Genomic DNA, 22,570 nt, shown 5'->3' with positions numbered 1-22,570 from the left:
AAAAGCCTTTCAAATTGGGAGTTGATTGCATACATGGTTTATGAGTTATAGCAATATAGGTCATATATGGCATGGCCACAATGATATAATGGGAAAATGGACCAATCAGAAAAATAAAAATCCAAAATTTTTTTAATCACTTTTTACCTACAGAGTCTACTGATTATGCTCATAGCAATTTTGCCATAATTGGATCAAATTCCTATGACTAGTTCTTAAAGAGCTATTTTCAAACAATTGATGAATGTGACAAAAGTATGCATTTTTTAATAGGACTTGTAATTGCAAAGTTGTCAGGTCTACTGCAAGGAATAAAAAGAAACAAGTTGCATGTTCCTAAGTGAAAATTTGGAGGAGTTATGCATGATTTTCACAAATAGCGCCACCAAGTGGCCAAATGTTTTAAAACTGCACAGCATGACACATAGTCCTGGGATATGCACAGTGGTGAGGTTTCATGTTGTTTGGCCAATGGTAAGTCTGTCAAATGGCCAATTAATTCAAATAAAAATTAATTGGCTCATGGCGGCCATGTTTTTTGAGTGATGATGTCATCATTGTGTGTCTTGATATCACTTGGGCCCCTGATGATGCCTGTAAAGTTTTGGCTTGATATGACTAATGGTTTCTGAGATACAGTTTTTCCCATGTTATAGCGCCCCCTATTGGACAATCGTGGCCAGCTTTGACGTATGACCTCGTAGTCATGTGCCCTAACAACGGTTAAAATTTTATGAAGATCGGTCAAAGCGTTGCTGAGATATGGCTGTTTAAGTAAATTTAGCCACGCCTTGGAGCTATTGATTGACATGTGACAACCAGACTGTATGCAAATCTCAAAATGTTTTTAAGCAACTTTGATAATGAGACTCTCCTGAATATTTTGACACCAAGGTTGTGGTGATCGGATGAAAAACCAGGGACTAGTACAAAAAAGTAGGTTTTGCATATTATGCAAATTAGCAAAAAATCTAAGTAGGCGGAGCTTAATGGTTCTTGAGGCTTTTTTGTTTGGCTTGAGCCAAGGAATCCATCAGAAGTGGAATTTTGTTTCTAGGCCCTACGGTTTGGGAGATATGGACCAAAACGCAAAATGGTGCGCTATAGCGCCACCATCAGGCCAATGTGGGTCCCTGTCTCTATTTCTCTCATTGCACACCTGCTGCACCTTGCTGGCAAGTTTGGTCTTTCTGGGCCTTACGGTCTAGGCTGCAGTATGCGTTTTACAGGGGGAAAAATAATAATAAATATAGCCGCAAGCGGCAATTGGCGGGTTCACACACGAATAGGCCACTTGGCTTCAATAGGCAATAGACCCAATAGGTCCTTTAGACCCAAAAGAAGCTGTTTGAGTGGAAAAAATGCACAAATAAATCAATGTGCAAAAAAATGTTCAATTGGGGCACTAAAGGCCCAAAAGGATCAAAATAATGTGTATTGGCAAAATGATTCAAATCACAGAACTAAATCACATGCTGAGATCAGCTTTGTGTGTGTGTTTGTGTGGTATTTCATTCGAGAAATAGTTTTCAGTCCGTTCCGATGTTTGGCCACTAGATGGAGCCCAAGTACTACCATACTGATATCTCATTAATCTCAGTAATGCAATATGACATTTTGGTGAATTAAAAGGTTCATTTCTGGTCAGGCAGTGCACTTTTTGTTATAAGATGCAATTGCAATGTTATAGAACTTATTGATCTGAATCATACAAGACCAATTACTTGTCTGTATTCTGCATAACAAGATTGCAGCATGTGTTTTTATGTTTTCTTAGGTTTTTGGGTACTGTAGCGCCCCCGACAGGCCAATTTGAACCAAACTTGGCATACCTCACAAGGACTTCAGTATATAAAAGCCTTTCAAATTGGGAGTTGATTGCATACATGGTTTATGAGTTATAGCAATATAGGTCATATATGGCATGGCCACAATGATATAATGGGAAAATGGACCAATCAGAAAAATAAAAATCAAACATTTTTTTAATCAGTTTTTACCTACAGAGTCTACTGATTATGCACATAGCAATTTTGCCATAATTGGATCAAATTCCTATGACAAGTTTGTAAATAGCTATTTTCAAACAATAGATGAATGTGACAAAAGTATGCATTTTTTAACAGGACTTGTAATGGCAAAGTTGTCAGGTCTACTGCAAGGAATAAAATGAAACAAGTTGCATGTTCCTAAGTGAAAATTTGGAGGAGTTATGCATGATTTTCACAAATAGCGCCACCTAGTGGCCAAATGTTTTAAAACTGCACAGCATGACACATAGTCCTGGGATATGCACAGTGGTGAGGTTTCATGTTGTTTGGCCAATGGTAAGTCTGTCAAATGGCCAATTAATTCAAATAAAAATTAATTGGCTCATGGCGGCCATGTTTTTTGAGTGATGATGTCATCATTGTGTGTCTTGATATCACTTGGGCCCCTGATGATGCCTGTAAAGTTTTGGCTTGATGTGACTAACGGTTTCTGAGATACAGTTTTTCCCATGTTGTAGCGCCCCCTATTGGACAATCGTGGCCAGCTTTGACCTATGACCTCGGAGTCATGTGCCCTAACAACTGTTAAAATTTTATGAAGATCGGTCAAAGCGTTGCTGAGATATGGCTGTTTAAGTAAATTTGGCCACGCCTTGGAGCTATTGATTGACATGTGACAACCAAACTGTATGCAAATCTCAAAATGTTTTTAAGCAACTTTGATAATGACATTCTCCTGAATATTTTGACACCAAGTTTGTGGTGATCCGATGAAAAACCAGGGACTAGTATAAAAAAGTAGGTTTTGCATATTATGCAAATTAGCAAAAAATCTAAGTAGGCGGAGCTTAATGGTTCTTGAGGCTTTTTTGTTTGTCTGAAGCCAAGGAATGCACCTGAAGTGGAATTTTGTGTCTAGGCCCTACGGTTTGGGAGATATGGACCAAAACGCAAAATGGTGCGCTATAGCGCCACCATCAGGCCAATGTGGGTCTCTGTGCTTTGGCACGGTCTCGCAAAGAGACTACACCATTCTGCCAAGTTTGGTGTCTCTGGGCCTTACGGTCTAGGCTGCAGTATGCGTTTTATGCGGAGAAAAATAATAATAATAATAAGAAGAAAAAACCCGACAATTACAATAGGTTTCCCACACTACGTGTGTGAACCCTAAATATAGCCGCAAGCGGCAATTGGCGGGTTCACACACGAATAGGCCACTTGGCTTCAATAGGCAATAGACCCAATAGGTCCTTTAGACCCAAAAGAAGCTGTTTGAGTGGAAAAAATGCACAAATAAATCAATGTGCAAAAAAATGTTCAATTGGGGCACTAAAGGCCCAAAAGGATCAAAATAATGTGTATTGGCAAAATGATTCAAATCACAGAACTAAATCACATGCTGAGATCAGCTTTGTGTGTGTTTTTGTGTGGTGTTTCATGTGAGCAATAGTTTTCAGTTCGTTTCAATGTATGGCCACTAGATGGAGCCCAAGTACTACCATACTGATATCTCATTAATCTCAGTAATGCAATATGACATTTTGGTGAATTAAAAGGTTCATTTCTGGTCAGGCAGTGCACTTTTTGTTATAAGATGCAATTGCAATGTTATATAACTTATTGATCTGGATCATACAAGACCAATTACTTGTCTGTATTCTGCATAACAAGATTGCAGCATGAGTTTTTATGTTTTCTTAGTTTTTTGGGTACTGTAGCGCCCCCGACAGGCCAATTTGAACCAAACTTGGCATGCCTCACAAGGACTTCAGGATATAAAAGCCTTTCAAATTGGGAGTTGATTGCATACATGGTTTATGAGTTATAGCAATATAGGTCATATATGGCATGGCCACAATGATATAATGGGAAAATGGACCAATCAGAAAAATAAAAATCCAAAATTTTTTTAATCACTTTTTACCTACAGAGTCTACAGATTATGCCTATGCCATTTTTGCCATCATTGGATCAAATTCCTAGGACTAGTTCTTAAAGAGCTATTTTCAAACAATTGATGAATGTGACAAAAGTATGCATTTTTTAATAGGACTTGTAATTGCAAAGTTGTCAGGTCTACTGCAAGGAATAAAAAGAAACAAGTTGCATGTTCCTAAGTGAAAATTTGGAGGAGTTATGCATGATTTTCACAAATAGCGCCACCTAGTGGCCAAATGTTTCAACACTGCACAGTATGACACATAGTCCTGGGATGTGCACAGTGATGAGGTTTCATGTTGATTGGCCAATGGTAAGTCTGTCAAATGGCCAATTAATTCAAATAAAAATTAATTGGCTCATGGCGGCCATGTTTTTTGAGTGATGATGTCATCATTGTGTGTCTTGATATCACTTGGGCCCCTGATTATGCCTGTAAAGTTTTGGCTTGATGTGACTAATGGTTTCTGAGATACAGTTTTTCCCATGTTATAGCGCCCCCTATTGGACAATCGTGGCCAGCTTTGACCTATGACCTCGGAGTCATGTGCCCTAACAACTGTTAAAATTTTATGAAGATCGGTCAAAGCGTTGCTGAGATATGGCTGTTTAAGTAAATTTGGCCACGCCTTGGAGCTATTGATTGACATGTGACAACCAGACTGTATGCAAATCTCAAAATGTTTTTAAGCAACTTTGATAATGAGATTCTCCTGAATATTTTGACACCAAGTTTGTGGTGATCCGATAAAAAACCAGGGACTAGTATAAAAAAGTAGGTTTTGCATATTATGCAAATTAGCAAAAAATCTAAGTAGGCGGAGCTTAATGGTTCTTGAGGCTTTTTTGTTTGGCTTGAGCCAAGGAATCCCTCAGAAGTGGAATTTTGTTTCTAGGCCCTACGGTTTGGGAGATATGGACCAAAACGCAAAATGGTGCGCTATAGCGCCACCATCAGGCCAATGTGGGTCTGTGTGCTTTAGCACGGTCTCGCAAAGAGACTACACCATTCTGCCAAGTTTGGTGTCTCTGGCCTTTACGGTCTAGGCTGCAGTATGCGTTTTATGCGGAGAAAAATAATAATAATAATAATAAGAAGAAAAAACCCGACAATTACAATAGGTTTCCCACACTACGTGTGTGAACCCTAATAATAAGAAAAATCTCAGCAATTACAATAGGTTTCCCACACTACGTGTGTGAACCCTAATAAGAAAGAAAGAAAGAAAAAACCCGACAATAACAATAGGTTTCCCACACTGTGTGTGTGAACCCTAAATATAGCCGCAAGCGGCAATTGGCGGGTTCACACACGAATAGGCCACTTGGCTTCAATAGGCAATAGACCCAATAGGTCCTTTAGACCCAAAAGAAGCTGTTTGAGTGGAAAAAATGCACAAATAAATCAATGTGCAAAAAAATGTTCAATTGGGGCACTAAAGGCCCAAAAGGATCAAAATAATGTGTATTGGCAAAATGATTCAAATCACAGAACTAAATCACATGCTGAGATCAGCTTTGTGTGTGTGTTTGTGTGGTATTTCATGTGAGAAATAGTTTTCAGTCCGTTCCGATGTTTGGCCACTAGATGGAGCCCAAGTACTACCATACTGATATCTCATTAATCTCAGTAATGCAATATGACATTTTGGTGAATTAAAAGGTTCATTTCTGGTCAGGCAGTGCACTTTTTGTTATAAGATGCAATTGCAATGTTATAGAACTTATTGATCTGGACAATACAAGACCAATTACTTGTCTGTATTCTGCATAACAAGATTGCAGCATGAGTTTTTATGTTTTCTTAGGTTTTTGGGTACTGTAGCGCCCCCGACAGGCCAATTTGAACCAAACTTGGCATACCTCACAGGGACCTCAGTCTATAAAAGCCTTTCAAATTGGGAGTTGATCACTTACATGGTTTATGAGTTATAGCAATAAAGGTCATTTATGGCATGGCCAGAAGGATATAATGGGAAAATGGACCAATCAGAAAAATAAAAATCCAACATTTTTTTACTCAGTTTTTACCTACAGAGTCTACTGATTATGCTCATAGCAATTTTTCCATAATTGGATCAAATTCCTATGACTAGTTTGTAAATAGCTATTTTCAAACAATAGATGAATGTGACAAAAGTATGCATTTTTTAATAGGACTTGTAATTGCAAAGTTGTCAGGTCTACTGCAAGGAATAAAATGAAACAAGCTGCATGTTCGTAAGTGAAAATTTGGAGGAGTTATGCATGATTTTCACAAATAGCGCCACCTAGTGGCCATATGTTTTAAAACTGCACAGCATGACACATAGTCCTGAGATATGCACAGTGGTGAGGTTTCATGTTGTTTGGCCAATGGTAAGTCTGTCAAATGGCAAATTATTTCAAATAAAAATTAATTGGCTCATGGCGGCCATGTTTTTTGAGTGATGATGTCATCATTGTGTGTCTTGATATCACTTGGGCCCCTGATGATGCCTGTAAAGTTTTGGCTTGATGTGACTAATGGTTTCTGAGATACAGTTTTTCCCATGTTATAGCGCCCCCTATTGGACAATCGAGGCCAGCTTTGACCTATGACCTCGGAGTCATGTGCCCTAACAACTGTTAAAATTTTATGAAGATCCGTCAAAGCGTTGCTGAGATATGGCTGTTTAAGTAAATTTGGCCACGCCTTGGAGCTATTGATTGACATGTGACAACCAGACTGTATGCAAATCTCAAAATGTTTTTAAGCAACTTTGATAATGAGATTCTCCTGAATATTTTGACACCAAGGTTGTGGTGATCCGATGAAAAACCAAGGAGTAGTAGGAAAAAGTAGGTTTTGCATATTATGCAAATTAGCAAAAAATCTAAGTAGGCGGAGCTTAATGGTTCTTGAGGCTTTTTTGTTTGGCTTGAGCCAAGGAATCCAACAGAAGTGGAATTTTGTTTCTAGGCCCTACGGTTTGGGAGATATGGACCAAAACGCAAAAAGGTGCGCTATAGCGCCACCATCAGGCCAATGTGGGTCTCTGTGCTTTAGCACGGTCTCGCAAAGAGACTACACCATCATGCCAAGTTTGGTCTCCCTGGGCCTTACGGTCTAGGCTGCAGTATGCGTTTTATCAGTAGAAAAATAATAATAATAATAAGAAGAAAGAAAAAACCCGACAATTACAATAGGTTTCCCACACTACGTGTGTGAACCCTAATAAGAAAAATCTCAGCAATTACAATAGGTTTCCCACACTACGTGTGTGAACCCTAATAATAAGAAAGAAGAAAAAACCTAACAATAACAATAGGTTTCCCACACTACGTGTGTGAACCCTAATAAGAAAGAAAAATCCGAGCAATAACAATAGGTTTCCCACACTATGTGTGTGAACCCTAAATATAGCCGCAAGCGGCAATTACGGGGTCCAAGCTGAGGTTTGGCAAGATTTTGCACCCACTGGTACATCATGTAAAGGTATATGAAATGTACATGAAAGTATATGAAGCACGTTCGTGAATGAAGTACCTGCTCAAAAAACAGAATCTAAATTGCAGCTTTTTAAACTTATGGTGGAATACTGCCCAACGTGGGATTCGAACCCCCGTTGTACACGTGCATTGTGGCTGGGAGCACATTGCTCTACCCATTGAGCTAATGGGTCTGACTGGAATAGGCTCAACTCTAACTCTTTTGAGGAAAAGAATGACCTTTGATCTGCATGCATGTTCTGCATAGAAAATGAAAATATTCACAGTACAACCATTTGTGGATGGATTTGGCACAAACTTGGCAGATATCACCTCAGTGGTCTTCTGAATGTGTCTGTCCATTTTCATAACAATCAGACATTATATAGGGGAGTTTTTGAAATATGCAGTTCATATGTCATGACGGTACCATTGTGATGCATATGAAAAATATTAAATTGCAAGAATCTTAGAATTTGTTCCACCAGTTTTGTATTTCACATGCTGCTGGATATTATAATATGTGATTTGAGGTGATGGAGTGAAAATCCTAGGACTAGTATGAAAAGTGTAAATTATATGTATTGGATTATACACAAAAATCTGTACTTTTTTGCAAAGCACTTGCAATTACAAAGTTGTTAGTGATTTTGCATAGAATCATATGAGATCATGATTGTCCTTCTACATGAAAGCATGGAGGGCAGGAGAGTTTTTTGGCCGTTATAGCGCCACCTAGGTGTGCATGTCTGCCAAAATGTATGTGCCGGTCTAGACACCCAATAGGTACATGTGTGTGAAATTTGGAGTGAATACATGAAAGTATGCCTGAGATACAGCAGAATATGTGGATTTTTGGCGAAGGAATTTTCGACGCTTGACTTCTGATGCATGTGGCCACGCCCATGTGCAGAAATGTGCACTTTGGCTCCATAACTATTAAAGTTCAGACTCTTCTGAACACCTAGATACCACATATGTGCATGTATGTGAAAAATCCAGGGACTAGTACGCGCTCAAAAATGTGTGGGTATTTGCATATTATGCAAATTAGCTCGACATGTAAGGGGCGGAGCATATCGCTTCAATGGAACTTTTTTTAGATGAGCTCATGCCTGATCAGATGCAGTTTGAATTTTATCTCTAGGACATACGGTGTAGGAGAAACACCTGTGTAAACTTTTTCATGCGATTTTGTGCGCTATAGCGCCACCTATGGTCGGATCGGGCTGGCGTGTTGCGCCTGAGTAGCGGAGAGGAGTACTACAAGTTGGCCAAAGGAGAAGTCTGTAGGACTTACGGTTTAGGCTGCACGACGCGTTTTAGGGCAGAAAAAGAAGAATAATAATAATAAATATAGCCGCAAGCGGCAATTGGCGGGTTCACACACGAATAGGCCTCTTGGCCTCAATAGGCAGAGGCCCAAAAGGTCCTTTAGACCCTAAATGTGAAAAGAAGCTATTTGAGTGGAAAAAAATGCACAAATAAATCAATGTGCAAAAAAAGGTTCAATTAGGGCACTAAAGGCCCAAAAGGATCAAAATAATGTGTATTGGGAAATTGAGTCAGATCACAGAACTAAATCACATGCTGAGATCAGCTTTGTGTGTGTTTGTGTGGTGTTTCATGTGAGCAATAGTTTTCAGTCAGAATATGGCCACTAGATGGAGGCCAAGTACTACCATACTGATATCTCATTAATCTCAGTAATGAAATAGGACATTTTGGTGACTTAAAAGGTTCATTGCTGGTCAGGCAGTGTACTTTATGTAAAAAAAAAGATTCAGTTGAGGCACTTAAGGGCCAAAAGGATCAAAATAATGTGTATTGGCAAAATGATTCAGATCACAGAACTAAATCACATGCTGAGATCAGCTTTGTGTGTGGTGTTTCATGTGAGCAATAGTTTTCAATTTGCACTAAACTTGGCATAGAGCACATGAAGCTCATATGGTTAGGCTTATATGTAAAACATTATATACATTTTGCAATATAATTCATAGTGTAAATCCTAAATGCTTGAACACTGTAAAACAAATCTGCAATTGATAACATTTTAAACAGCTTATGAACCACATAAAGTGAAAGCCTATTTCATCAGGTGGTTTCAATTAAATGTTTATTGTAGCACTTTAGTGTGTATGAAAGGCTATAAAGCAGTTTTTGTCAGTTGTGAAATATAGAAACACTCCACACTTGGTGTCCTGCATCCAGGAAATTTGCATATGACTGTTTTTACAATAAACAGGCCAGTGGTTTGTTTTTTAACAATAAAAAATATTTATTAATCCATAAAACACTGCAATTTCTAAGGCAATAGCAATAACAAGTTGTCATTACAGACATACCAACATTAACAGGCTGCCATTGTAATGGCAAAAAATATGCAGCCATTATAATGGCAATAAAAAACAGCCATTTTAAAGACAGTGTGTAAACAATCTGCAATGATCTGCAATGTGAATTTGCAAATAGAATATTATTTGGTCTATTGTAAAGATGTGTGCAATCAAATAACCTCACATAAAGCAACTTGTATAACTATTTTAACATGAGAAACCCCACCCACACCACACCCACCACAGAGACTCCAACATGGTGGTGGTGTGTTGAATTGAAGAAGGTGCATGTGTGCATTTAGTTGTTTGGTTCAACCTTTCAACAAATAATTTTTCAGTCTGAGCAAACATGGTTTTAGTGGTTTACCATCATCTAGACACACAAGTTCTTTCTGGACAAATGAGAATGTGTGGATGAGTTTCTTTGGATATTGCAAATGGAAAGCATAGATCAAGCCAAACAACAAAAGGAATGCACCAGCCAAGGTGTGAAGACTACAAGGAAGATGCTGATGCAGCTAAAGAAGTCTCCACTAGTAGTGAAAAGGGCAACAGGAGTGTCAGTGATGTCTATGCTTCTTCATGCTGCAAAAAAATATACAGTCTTATATGGAGAGCTGCAGAAGTAAGGTTACAGAGTCATAAAACGTACATTTATTAATGCTCAGAGAGAAGAGTGCATTCTAGAATACTAAAGACAAGGAGACAAAGACTAAAGACTAGGTCAGCTGGACACATTGTCCACAAATGACAAAAAATGTAAATGCTGTTGTCTATGATGTCCACTTGTAATCTGATTATGAAAGATTTAAACACTAAGGTTGTTTTCACTTAACAGTATGTACCAATGTTGATGTGACTGTTACACTATATATTTAGTTTGATTTGATTTCACTTTACAGTTTAGTGAGTGCTCTAAAAAAAACTTCTATATCCTGTCATCACCTACATAGGCTGCATCTCTGAATATTTAATATTGATTGTTTTGTGAGCATCAGACACCAGCTTGTTACTTCAGTGAGACGCCTTTACAGGTGCTTTCATATTGCAAACATTCTGGAGCAAAGGACCAAAATTTGGTCCTAACAAAAGAGGTTGATCAATTGAACCATGGTACAGTTCGTTTGTCACCCATAAAACAATAGAAGAAAAAGAACAAATGTGTAAAAATAAAGACTCACTTGTGTGCAACACGTCTTCAAGGATCTCACATAATGAACCATCTTAATTGATATTTGTGTGTGAGATTGCTTACATTGTAGGTCTTGAAGAACTTGGAGGCATCCTTGCCAAGGTAGAGAGGAAGTGCATGAAGAAACAAAGTGCGTCTGGTGTTTATATGATTTTCCTCCTAGATTGACAAATCAAAAGAAATAGTTAATATAAAAACTCTTTTTACCAACATCATATCTATACATCAAATAATTTATCCCACTAATTCAATATGATAGCATAGATGTTCATTATTAACTTTACATGTTTTAAGATTACATTATTTACATTTTGAAATGATCCAAAGCATTTCAAAGCCAACATTAATCGACAATTCAGAAAATAAGCACTTCAACCTTATTTCTGTTTAAAGGACACACTTAGTATAATGGTACTATGTGTGTCCTTTAAACAGAAATAAGGTTGAATTGCTGATAGCAAGGTACATCCCAAACATACCTGCCAATCATATGTCTCTAAGTGTCACTGCTGTCTTGCCTGTCTGCAATGCCTTCTGCCTGAACAAGGTGATCAGTCGTAGTGTGTATTAGTCCAACTCAGAGTAGAACTGATTGCACAAGTTCACATTAGTTATGTGATGGAACTCTGTAAACACCTGCATAGACATAAACATACATGTCTACATAATGCTTGTTTCAGGCTGGCTGACTATTAGCTATAATGGCATTCTTGTGTGCTGCAAAGATGACGTGAGTTTTAGCTAAATTTTGTACCAAGTGATTGAGGTATAGTCATTACCTGTGACTCTATTCATAGAGCTGGCCAGTTCTTCAAAATGTCCCTCACCAGTAGATCCCCTTAACGATATCTTGCCGATGAAGGCCAAAGATTGTCTGCATGAGTTTTCCAATCACTAACTGGTTTTCCTCTGCTTTTTGAACTTCTTGTATGATTTGAAGTCTAATCTCTTCCATAGTATGCTGGATCTCTCCTTTGGGAAGGTTGGGAAGGAAGTTAACTTCAGAACGTCGAGCTCGTTTAATATTGGAATGGGGGTGATCGCTCTCAGTATTGTTTTTGCTCCTCCTGCCCACATTGACAGACATCTCTAAATGTTAAAGTGAATAAACAAGGACAAACACAGGATGTGCATCGGTTTCTAACCTAACTAGATAGCAGTACCGTGGTTTTCAGCAGATAATTAGCTAGCTATCTAACTAATTAGCTTACCAACTGTCCAGTTGTACACCGAACTATTACCGATAGAAAAAGAAAACCACTACTTTCTAATTAAAAGTTGCCATTTTAAACTTTTTTCGTTCTTGTGAAGCAAACCGACTGACTGGTGAACTATTCGAGTAACGCAAATAGCGCTAGCCAAGTTTAACTACCTTAAATCTAATTACTTTTAGTACACTGGCACAAACTGATAGTCACATCATATACATTGGGATAGATTAAAAAATAATGTGTGCGTTCTCAATGTTTATATAATAACCAGTAAACTTACCCGCATTTTCTAGACATGCCACCATCTTCACCATTTCGAAATGTACATCCGGGACACAATGCAATCTCTTCAGTAGAGCATAGCTATTTTATCAATGTACAATATATGTTGCTGCTAAAACATTATGCATTGCCAAAATGTAATCAGAACTTACTTGGGATTATGAAAAAAAAAATTTCATTCACAAAAACCTTCAAGTTGATGCTTTTAACGATCAATTTTGTGAAATTCAAATGGCATTCACAGAAGCTTTACTTGCAGGGAAAGTTTGGGCAAACGAGCCAGAAAAGTCAGGTGAGCAAATAAGCTCATGGTTGTATTTAAACCCTGCCTTTATGATAACACATTTATGAGTGGAGTGGGGTCTGTATTCTTTTTTTTTTTTTTTGTAAAAAACTTCGTGCCTCAGGATTACTTAAACCACATGAGACCACAAAGAGCAGCACTGATATGGAATTTAAAACGGCTTGCTACCGATAATCTAGTTTACCTTAAATTTGAATTAGATAGACTGCAAAGAGATAACGTGGTGTAGTATTCATTTAAAATGTGAAGCGTTGACGAATGTGAATATTGTAAATAACAAGGTTTTTGTAAAGGCAGGTAATGTACTTGAGAAAGCAATAAATCGAAAAGTGGTCAACAGTAGGGGATAGTTTAACGTGATGGTAGGTATGCTACAGGAAAAGCAATCATTTGTTTATAGCGACTACATTGAAGTATTTTAATTCAATAGGCGAACAGCAGGATAACTCGTTCAGTGTCGCTACAACCATAAGAGAAGTAATTTGTAAAATATCTTCGGATTTTTGACGTTCAAACTAAAAGGTTAAGATAAGATAACATGTTAAAAGTATTTGAGTGGTAAACATGCGGTTCAAGATTTGGTGCAGTGCTGAATTAGACTTGCAAGTAGTTTGGGATCGTAAATAAACAGTTGACCGTTTGATTAGACAAGGATATGCACGAAAATAAGTTGTACCAATAAAGGTTGTTTAAAACCAGAGTTTTTAGTAAAACCCAAACGTCGTTTTGTTGTGTGTAAAATTGCCGCGTTTCGAAAGACACAACTGAAGATGATGTCTAGTTATAAGGCAAATCTTTTATTGAAAAAACACCAACATCCATACAATATTTTTGAAAATGCAAAACTGAACAATGTTAATGTAGGAACAATACGTAACGATAAAACTTACAAAAAGCATTTAAATAACAAGAACTTACCAAACTGAGCTTAGGGCTTACGGCTATTCGGAACCTAAACCGTAGCGTTTGTGGAAGGGGAGCTATCAACGGAGCACGCAGCGGTAAACAGTTCTTGTGGCGGTTTAGGCGGTGAAATTTGACTGAGTTCACATATGCGGAGCTGCTTGTCAAAGGTGAACGACAGGATTTTCTGGTCAAGGAAATGTTCCTCCAGCTCCTCGACAAGTGTGAATGATTGTAGATTATACTGAGCTATGTAAGCGGCGAGAGGTGAATTGGTCACCGTTAGTGAGTATTCTTCGTTATCCGCTTTAATTTTGACGGTGCCGCGCATCCATTTGGAATAACGTGACGTTGTCTGCAAGAAGTTGCATTTTTCACAACGGTGAAATTTTTTACGTTCATCCAGGGTTTGCTGGTTGGTGTTGCAGATTAAGCACAACGTCGATGCTTTAATGTCCAGTGCCAAAATTGCGGCGACTAGGGTTGTCAGAGCTGGTTCAGCGGAGGCGCTTTGTGTGTCTGACACATTCAAGTCCGGTATTTTGTCCACAGCGGTGTTGAGTGTTGTGGTAAGTTGACATTTCCCCTCGTAAAAGCGCGTTGAAAGATAAGTAAATCCGTATGACGATTGAGCGCGTACAGCGTCGATGTGTTTCTCCCATAGCTGGAGGGTGATGTTCGCAGTGCCGTCAGAGATGGTGCACGTCCTCAGCTCGCGCTCCGTGCCGCGGATGTTCACCCTGTCGGTCATTCTGTCACAGGCCAGGACTTTTGCTTCTATAAGGCTGACCTGCAAAAGTGTAAGTAGGGAACGTTTTAGTTCAAATTGTGTAGGTGAGATAAAGTAAATGTTGCAAGGGGGTTGTATAAATTACGTACTTTTTTGCCTGCTGCCATGCTGAGCACGTCTCGCAGTGTTGTCTTAGGCGGAGGCGGGGGTGTCCTCCTGGCGAAAGAGACAGCGGTGACCGTCAGCTCGGTGCGATGACTGACGATAACGTCAAATTCCGAAGTGCTCCGGAAACCTGAAAAACAAAGGCGAACAGGTAAACATAAGCAAATGGTGACTAGATTTTCGTATTATAAGAGTTCCTGTAAAGAAAACTTACTTAAAGCTTTTTTGACGTTTTTTAAGCAGATCGCAGTGCCGTTTTCGGCTGCTTGGAGGAAGTCATTCCTCTTCCGAGCGCTGAAAACCACAGTGTCGTGGAAGTCTTCACGTCCCGTTTGTAGCACTGCATTGAAGAGCTCGCTGTTGTTCGCAGACAATCGGACGGGCGATACAGAATGTATATATCCCGAGAGAGTCTCGGTATCTTCCGGTACCCGTTTTGACGGAGATGCCATCGTGGTAAAGAGTAAGGTACGTGCAGGGCATCTGATCTTACGGTCTTGCGTATATATGTTTTCTAGCAGTGAACTGCAACATTGTTTCATTTGAGCTAATTAATACTGTCTGGGTCTGAAGCAAAGTTGTTACATTAGCCGACGAGGTGAACACCTGTGCGTTTTACAGAACAGCTGTACACATGTAGGTTAATTGATTGTTGAGGGGACACGTTAGCAACATTGTGTCATGTTCAATGTGAGATGCAGTGCCAAAGGAATTTGACCTTCGGTCAACCCACATGGGGGCAGCAAATTGTCTGGGGAGTTCAGCTTGATGTGTCTGGGACTGTTTCTTTTGATGACAAATATATTGTAGGTGGATAGTTGTTCAGCAATTAGGGAAAATATCAGTATGGTGATTTGGTTGTACCACTTCTGAGCAACAAAATGTTTTTGTTCAAATTATGCTAGTTTGCTTTTTATTAACTATTTAAGGACATTAAAATAGTGTTTAGTTGTTATAAAGTTTTATTGCTATTATTGTGCTTATATATTTAAGGAGTGGAGACGAAGCATAATGGTGCCGATTTTCAAGAATAAGGGTGACGTTCAAAGCTGTAGTAATTACAGGAGAATAAAGTTGATCAGTCACAGCTTGAAAATCTGGGAAAGAGTAGTGGAAGCTAGGCTTAGAGGAGAGGTAGAGATCTGTGAGCAGCAGTATGGTTTCATGCCAGCTAAGTGCACCACAGATGCTATGTTTGCTTTGAGAGTGTTAATGGAGAAGTATAGGAAAGGACAGAAGGAGTTACATTGTGTGTTTGTTGACTTAGAGAAAGCTTATGATAGAGCACCGAGACAGGAGCTGTGGTATTGTATGAGGAAGTCAGGAGTAGCAGAAAAGTATGTGAGGGTAGTGCAGAATATGTATGAGAACAGTGTGACAGCAGTGAGATGTGTGGTAGGAATGACAAATGGACAGTAGTGAGACCTGCTATGTTGTATGGACTGGAGACAGTGGCACTGACAAAGAGACAGGTGAGGGAGATGGAGGTGTCTGAGATGAAGATGTTGAGATTCTCATTTGGAGTGATGAGGAAGGAAAGCATCAGAAATGAGTTTATTAGAGGATCAGCACATGTAGCATGTTTTGGAGATAAAGTTAGAGAAGCGAGATTGAGATGGTTTGGACATGTACAGAGGAGGGAGGAGAGGTATATTGGTAGGAGGGTCTTGAGGATGGAACTTCCAGGCAAGAGGAGGAGAGGTAGACCTAAGAGGAGGTTTATGGATGCAGTGGTAGAGGATTTGAGAGTGGCTGGTGTGTCAGTGGAGGACACTCAGGACAGGGCCAGATGGAGGATTTTGATCCGCTGTGGCGACCCCTAAACAGGAATTGCCGAAAGATGAAGAAGATTGTGTTTATATGTCTGTATAGTTTTATGAATGCATTGGTTCAATTGGATCAAATGCTTATGTTCACTGTTTCACTGCAGTATGTGAAACATTTTAATATTTTTTAAGCTGACTGCTGTGCTCTTTTTTGCTGTTTGCATTAATGCTTTTGTCTTACACAGACTGAAGATCATGGTGATGTAGGGTGTGTTTGAGCCACTTGTTCAGGAAATATTGTTTGTTGTAAAAACTGTTGTGGTGGTGGTTTATATTGTAAATAAAGATAAAGTAAAAGATTGCTTGTTTGTTGTCTGAAATAACTCACAGGACCATCTAGCAGCATTCATATACAATATAGGCAAATTCTGTAACAACACAAACAAGTACTCTGGTTAATCTGTCAACAGAATGATATGATCTCAGTTCAGGACAAATCCACAGATCAGATTAACCAACAGGTAGCAGGCTTGGACATTGAATGAATTAATGAATTACTGTTCAATTTATATAGCACCTTTTAGGATACCCAAGGCGCTTTACAATTGTTAACTCAGGTACAAGTCGCAGACAACCAATCACACACACACCAGTGAGAAGTGGCAGCCAATGCTGCATAGATTAACTCTGTCAACAAACAACAGGTATTTGAGACACTAAAGGTTGAAATGATCCAAATAAATTCTACTGGCAAAATGATTCAGATCATATAACTAAATCACATGCTGAGATTAGGTTTGTGTGTATGGCTGTAGAAAAGAAGTTAAATATCAGTGTTGGAAATGGTTATGGATATAAACCATAGAGGTAGTTCTGTGTTAGTGTGCATGGAAAAATAAGCTAAATATCAAGTGTGTGTGTGTGTGTGTGTGTGTGTGTGTGTGTGTGTGTGTGTGTGTGTGTGTGTGTTAGTCACCGAGTTATGGGTAGACATGGCTAAGGCAGTAAGCATCTGAAATGTATTGGTAGCCATGTGTGTGTGTGTGTGTGTGTGTGATACAGAAAGAGGGAGAAAGGACCATGTGTAGTATGTGAATACTGTATGCAGATTTATGTGTGTTGATGCTATATGTGATATGTTTTGATTGACAATAGGCCAATGAGACCAAAAGAAATGGCTAAATAAAAAATAAAAAAACAGAATTGATCAACATGCTGAGAAATACTAATTTTGATTTTGATTTGTCATGGTGTTCTTGTGGTAGCCAAGTATAATAAAGAAAGTGAGTGCATGTTTACTTAAGTTACAGGGCTGTGTGTGTGCGTTTTTGAGGCCATGGGACATGAAAACCACACAAGACATTTACTTCTAAATATTTGATTTTTAGAATCATAAATATTAGGATCACAACAAATGTGATTGCGTTAAAAGACTGACTAATGTGGACTTAAAGTCGTTGTGGTTGTTGAAGGGTGTCTGCTGCCCGTGTATCCTGTTCTGGTCGATGGCCCCGCCCCAGAATGTTCCCTAGCACGTGCGATCAGGTTCTTTCGTGCATTCTGCTCTTGTTGAGGTAAGATGTGCTTTGCTCTCTTAAGTAGTGTAAGACAATTGTCTAAAATGTGCTGTTTTTTAATATGCTGGGTTAATGTTCTTGTTTGTGATAAAGTTACCTGTGTGTACGTAAAGTTTAGTGAGGGAGATAATGAGATAAATTAAGAATAAAAGTATGTTATAATGTAATTAGCGCGTGTGCTAGTTCAATGCTATCATGCTCTTTGCGGTTAGCATGCTAGTCCGATTAGTCAAATGTCAGAAATGTGTTGTTTTGACGTCGGATTTTTGCTCTAGATTGTTTGGTTAATTGTGTTTAGATGGACGTTTTAGTGTATGAGATGGCAAATTAGCTAAATAAAGGATTAAAGTATGTTATAACGTTGTTAGCGCGTTCGCTAGTACAACGCTAGCATGTTCCGTGCGTATGATAGCGTGGCGTTTTTGTGCTGTTGTAGTTGTCCAGAGTGGCATCAGTTTTCATTTATATTGCCTAGTTCTTTCATGAAAACGAGTTATTTGATGTTACATATATTTGCAGTGTACATGTATGAGCAAGTATACATGATTTGTACATGTATGAGTAAGAGCGGTTTTGTAGTTGCTCTAAGATGGCGTGTGGGTCTTGTGCCTGTAATGGCGGCGTCCAGTGCAGCTGACCACGAGGGCGCTGGCTGAGTAGGCGTGGTTGTAGATGTAGTGAAGTAGTAGCACTTACATGTACTGATTTATAACTGTACAATCGGGCGATTCGTTTAAACGTTTATTCTTATGCGGGTATATGGTTTAATGTAGCCCAGATAATGGTGTATTTGGGTAAATGAAGCGTCTGCTGGGTCGAGTGTTGCTATGCATGTTTTGTGTTCGTTGGAAAACTTGAAGTCACGCACAGGTTTTAATTTTTTTAGTCAAAATAATGGACTATGAGTATGTTATGTATATAATTTTTTACGTTGTGTATAAAAATGTACGTGCTTGCAGAGGCAATTTGTGCTTTTTTATACTAGTCTGAATGTGAATGTTTTTTTGTGTCGGTGGTTTGTCAGCACCAAAATGTATGTGAAATATGAATAGACGTCTATCACATTGCAAATGTAAATGGAGTTATTGCATTTGAATTTTGTGGAAAAATGTGTGGAACATGCGTGTTAGGCTACATTTTCATTTTAATATTGACACATTTTAATATTGACACCATACTTGTATACACTAGCCCAAAAACTTGATAAGTATGGTGCTTTAGTGACGCTGTATAACTGTAGCCTTAAGTAGAATAGAAAGATTCTAAGTGTCCAATTAATGATTCATGTCGTTATAGCAGCTTTTTAAAATTATACATATGAATTCTTTTAACCCATTAATGTTTACTAACTGTTCTGTCTATTTTCTATGAATTGCTTGTTGGTGAAGGAGAATTCTGCTGGAACACATTAAAGGTACGTTTGAAGTGTATCGTGTATGAGCAGTGGTTGAACTGGTATACTTTTATAAAACAGTGCACACAATGAATGGTGAAAGTAGTTGATGTGCTGCAGAATAATTCTTCATTTATGATGAGTATCTGTAGTGATATGTAAACACTTGGAAGCAATAATGTAAAATGTATAGAAGAGAACTCAGAAACCGCAGCTCCAACTTCTCAAAGTCCTGTTCAATGTGTACCCTGTCTTAATTGTGCTTTGAGGTTTGAAACTTGATTAGGTACAGTAAGTTAATCTGCTTATTGCCTAGACTAAATTTATACTCCTATTTGGAACAGAGTAAACTGCAGTGTAACGGATGTCTTGAAGTAGTCTTCATTGTATTCTGTGTTGAGGACAATTTGATGCATTCTCACAGTTTAATTGGCTCATGAATATTCTGTCCAATAGTTTAAAGATTATGCAGCAGTAATCACATTAATGCAGTGAATGTGTAGTATTTGTGCTAGAAATATTTAATGCATGCTATAAAATAGCCCATCAAATGGTAATACACTTGTGAGTATGTGCAACAGGTATCACATGTGCTGCTGATTACATGATACTGATCAACTTTGAAAGATGTGAAATGTGCTGTTGGTGTGACAATTAAGACACAAGAATAATAACACACACAACGCCTGCTGGTTGAAGATGCCACACACACACGATAATCTTGGAGCAACGCCTGCTGGATGAAGATGCCACACACAACGCCTGCTGGATGAAGATGCCACACACACACACATGCATTTTAGCTGTGGAGTTGATTTTGTGTTGAGTGGTGTATACAAAATTATTATATAGTATTATTAATTTAACAACCTGTGTTGAAATTGATGCTTAGAAGTTAGAATGGACTAATATTTTAATTATTTTCACATTTTCATTTTAAAATTAACATAGATAAACTTATATACACTAGCCAAATAACTTGATAAGTATGGGGCTTTAGTAATGCTGTATAACTGTAGCCTTAAGTAGAATAGAAAGATTCTAAGTGTTTGTCCAATTGATGATTCATGTCGTTATAGCAGCTTTTTAAAATTATACATATGAAATTTTTAACCCCTTAATGTTTACTAACTGTTACAAATGTGTTTTGTCTATTTTGTATGAATAGCTTGTTGGTGAAGGAGAATTGTGGTGAAGGAGAATTGTGCTGGAACACTTTAAAGGTACGTTCGAAGTGTATCGTGTATGAACAGTGGTTGAACTGGTATACTTTTATAAAACAGTGCACACAATGAATGGTGAGAGTAGTTGATGTGCTGCAGAATAATTGTTCATTTATGATGAGTATCTGTAGTGATATGTAAACACTTGGAAGCAATAATGTAAAATGTATAGAAGAGAACTCAGAAACCGCAGCTCCAACTTCTCAAAGTCCTGTTCAATGTGTACCCTGTCTTGTGCTTTGAGGTTTGAAACTTTTGATCACATTAATGCAGTGAATGTATAGTTTTTGTGCTAGATATATTTAATGCATGCTATAAAATAGCCCATCAAATGGTAATACAGTTGTGAGTATGTGCAACAGGTATCACATGTGCTGCTGATTACATGATACTGATCAACTTTGAAAGATGTGAAATGTGCTGTTGGTGTGACAATTAAGACACAAGAATAATAACACACACACACAACGCCTGCTGGTTGAAGATGCCACTCAACGCCTGCTGGTTGAAGATGCCACTCAACGCCTGCTGGTTGAGGATGCCACTCAACGCCTGCTGGTTGAGGATGCCACTCAACGCCTGCTGGTTGAGGATGCCACTCAACGCCTGCTGGTTGAGGATGCCACTCAACGCCTGCTGGTTGAGGATGCCACTCAACGCCTGCTGGTTGAGGATGCCACTCAACGCCTGCTGGTTGAGGATGCCACTCAACGCCTGCTGGATGATGTGCCACACACACACAAGATTAATCTTGGAGCAATGCCTGCTGTATGAAGATGACACACACACATGCATTTTAGCTGTGAAGTTGATTTAGTGTTGAGTGGTGATATACAAAATTATTATATAGTGAGTAAACATGGTTGAGTTTAGTGTTCAGTTGAGTAAGTGCACAAATGATGAGCTGAACAATGTATTATTAATTTAACTACTATTGAAATTAATGCTTAGAAGTTAGCATGGGCACGATAACATTCTGAACACCCAGCAACATTTTCATAATACAAATTCTGTTTCACAATGCATTTATGTGGTAATATGTTTTAATTGCTAAAGTGGAACCAAATGGAATGTTTTTGTTTAACTTGTCTGTTAGACTAACTACGCTATTGGAACAAAGACATTTAATGTGTTAAATTGTTTATTTATATTTACACTAAGTGATCAGTGCTTAGCACAAGTAGAGTATATGAAACAGCTGTTACACAGGTCCTGCTGATATCAAACTCCTGAATCAGATGATGAATGAATGTTGGTGTTCCAAGGAAGAAGCAAGAATGTCCTGTTGAAGCAAAGCCTGCTGAACTCATCACACACACAATACATTTTTAAACTGTTGAGCTGAAAGTCTTTGGTGATGTACATATTTGCAACTTAAGCTTGTCTGATCAAGTATTCTGATGTGGTTATTTGTTTTAAAGCTATACAGCATTTAAATGAGCAGTAAAGCGTGGTTTTGCTCATTGTATTCTGAAAAATGTACATTAGTGGAAATGGTCCCTTGAATCAAGTCCCTTGATTATAAAGTAATGATTAGTTTGTATAACATGGTGTTAGGAAGGCATTTACTTCACAGTAATTTCTATATGCAATACTGTAACAATGTATGCAAGTAAGAAATTAGTTATGAATACACCTGTCACGAATACAATGTCTGTTCTGATTTTGTTTTACTTTTTTTTTATTTTTTATGATTTGATACGTGCTGTTTGTATTAAGTAATATTGATTGATCAGTATGTCATGTTGGGATAGACATCATAGGTTTTGACTGGTTGTGTGTTTGTATTTTCAGATGCCTCGCACTAAAGCTTCGCTGAGGTCGGCTGCAGCCAGGAGGAGAAATGCGGAGCGGCTTGTGGCTCAGACTGACGGGGTTCTGGCTTTTTCCCCTGACAAAAAGGTCCTGACTGAGACTGTTCCTGTGAGCCACAGCTGTCCTGCAGACCAGATCTCGTCTCTGACTGACGGGGTTATGCCTTCATCCCTTGACAAAAAAGGTCTGACTGACACGGGAGTGCTCCTGAAGAGCACTCCTCAAAGCCATTTACAAACTCAAGCTGCCAAATACTTGCCAAATACCTTGCCAAATACCTTGCCAAATACC

At 38.5% G+C, this 22,570-nt stretch overlaps 1 protein-coding gene and 2 long non-coding RNA genes across 9 annotated transcripts; 1 reads left to right on the top strand and 2 right to left on the bottom strand.

The window, feature by feature from the left end:
• Positions 1-9,652: 9,652 nt before the first annotated feature.
• On the bottom strand, positions 9,653-12,623 carry LOC143492525 (uncharacterized). 3 transcript variants are annotated; one of them, XR_013125267.1, is made up of 5 exons: positions 12,402-12,623; positions 11,690-11,977; positions 11,390-11,546; positions 10,974-11,069; positions 9,653-10,303 (listed from the first exon to the last, which is right to left on the bottom strand). It is a non-coding gene; the product is annotated as an uncharacterized LOC143492525 (long non-coding RNA). The 3 variants fall into 3 exon arrangements; XR_013125269.1 differs by having other exon boundaries at positions 11,690-11,882; positions 12,402-12,619; XR_013125268.1 differs by having other exon boundaries at positions 11,690-11,999; positions 12,402-12,423.
• Positions 12,624-13,507: 884 nt separating this feature from the next.
• LOC143492520 (uncharacterized) lies at positions 13,508-17,094 on the bottom strand. The gene is made up of 3 exons (XM_076990852.1): positions 14,720-17,094; positions 14,490-14,635; positions 13,508-14,400 (listed from the first exon to the last, which is right to left on the bottom strand). The coding sequence occupies exons 1-3, from the start codon at positions 15,045-15,047 to the stop codon at positions 13,660-13,662; spliced, it is 1,215 nt and encodes a 404-aa protein (XP_076846967.1). The 5' UTR covers positions 15,048-17,094; the 3' UTR covers positions 13,508-13,659.
• Positions 13,760-22,569, top strand: LOC143492523 (uncharacterized). Of its 5 annotated transcripts, XR_013125265.1 has the most exons (9): positions 13,760-13,895; positions 14,017-14,179; positions 14,275-14,410; positions 14,526-14,656; positions 14,749-14,973; positions 17,744-17,845; positions 19,237-19,262; positions 20,410-20,464; positions 22,259-22,569. It is a non-coding gene; the product is annotated as an uncharacterized LOC143492523 (long non-coding RNA). The 5 variants fall into 5 exon arrangements; XR_013125266.1 differs by having other exon boundaries at positions 14,275-14,656; positions 14,876-14,973; XR_013125262.1 differs by having other exon boundaries at positions 14,275-14,656.
• The last annotated feature ends 1 nt before the right edge of the window (position 22,570 follows it).

The sequence above is a fragment of the Brachyhypopomus gauderio genome, unplaced genomic scaffold (assembly GCF_052324685.1).
Source record: "Brachyhypopomus gauderio isolate BG-103 unplaced genomic scaffold, BGAUD_0.2 sc78, whole genome shotgun sequence".
Classification (NCBI taxonomy): domain Eukaryota; kingdom Metazoa; phylum Chordata; class Actinopteri; order Gymnotiformes; family Hypopomidae; genus Brachyhypopomus; species Brachyhypopomus gauderio.
The sequence above is the reverse complement of the archived record's forward strand: the minus strand, read 5'-3'. Positions and strand labels throughout refer to the sequence as shown.

Excerpts from the sequence above, each read along its gene's own strand:
- LOC143492520 (XM_076990852.1), bottom strand. The coding sequence starts at position 15,047 with ATGAAACAATGTTGCAGTTCACTGCTAGAAAACATATATACGCAAGAC. Across the intron at positions 14,636-14,719 it reads AAACGTCAAAAAAGCTTTAA|GTTTCCGGAGCACTTCGGAA; the intron begins GTAAGTTTTCTT and ends TTTGTTTTTCAG. Across the intron at positions 14,401-14,489 it reads GCATGGCAGCAGGCAAAAAA|GTCAGCCTTATAGAAGCAAA; the intron begins GTACGTAATTTA and ends ACACTTTTGCAG.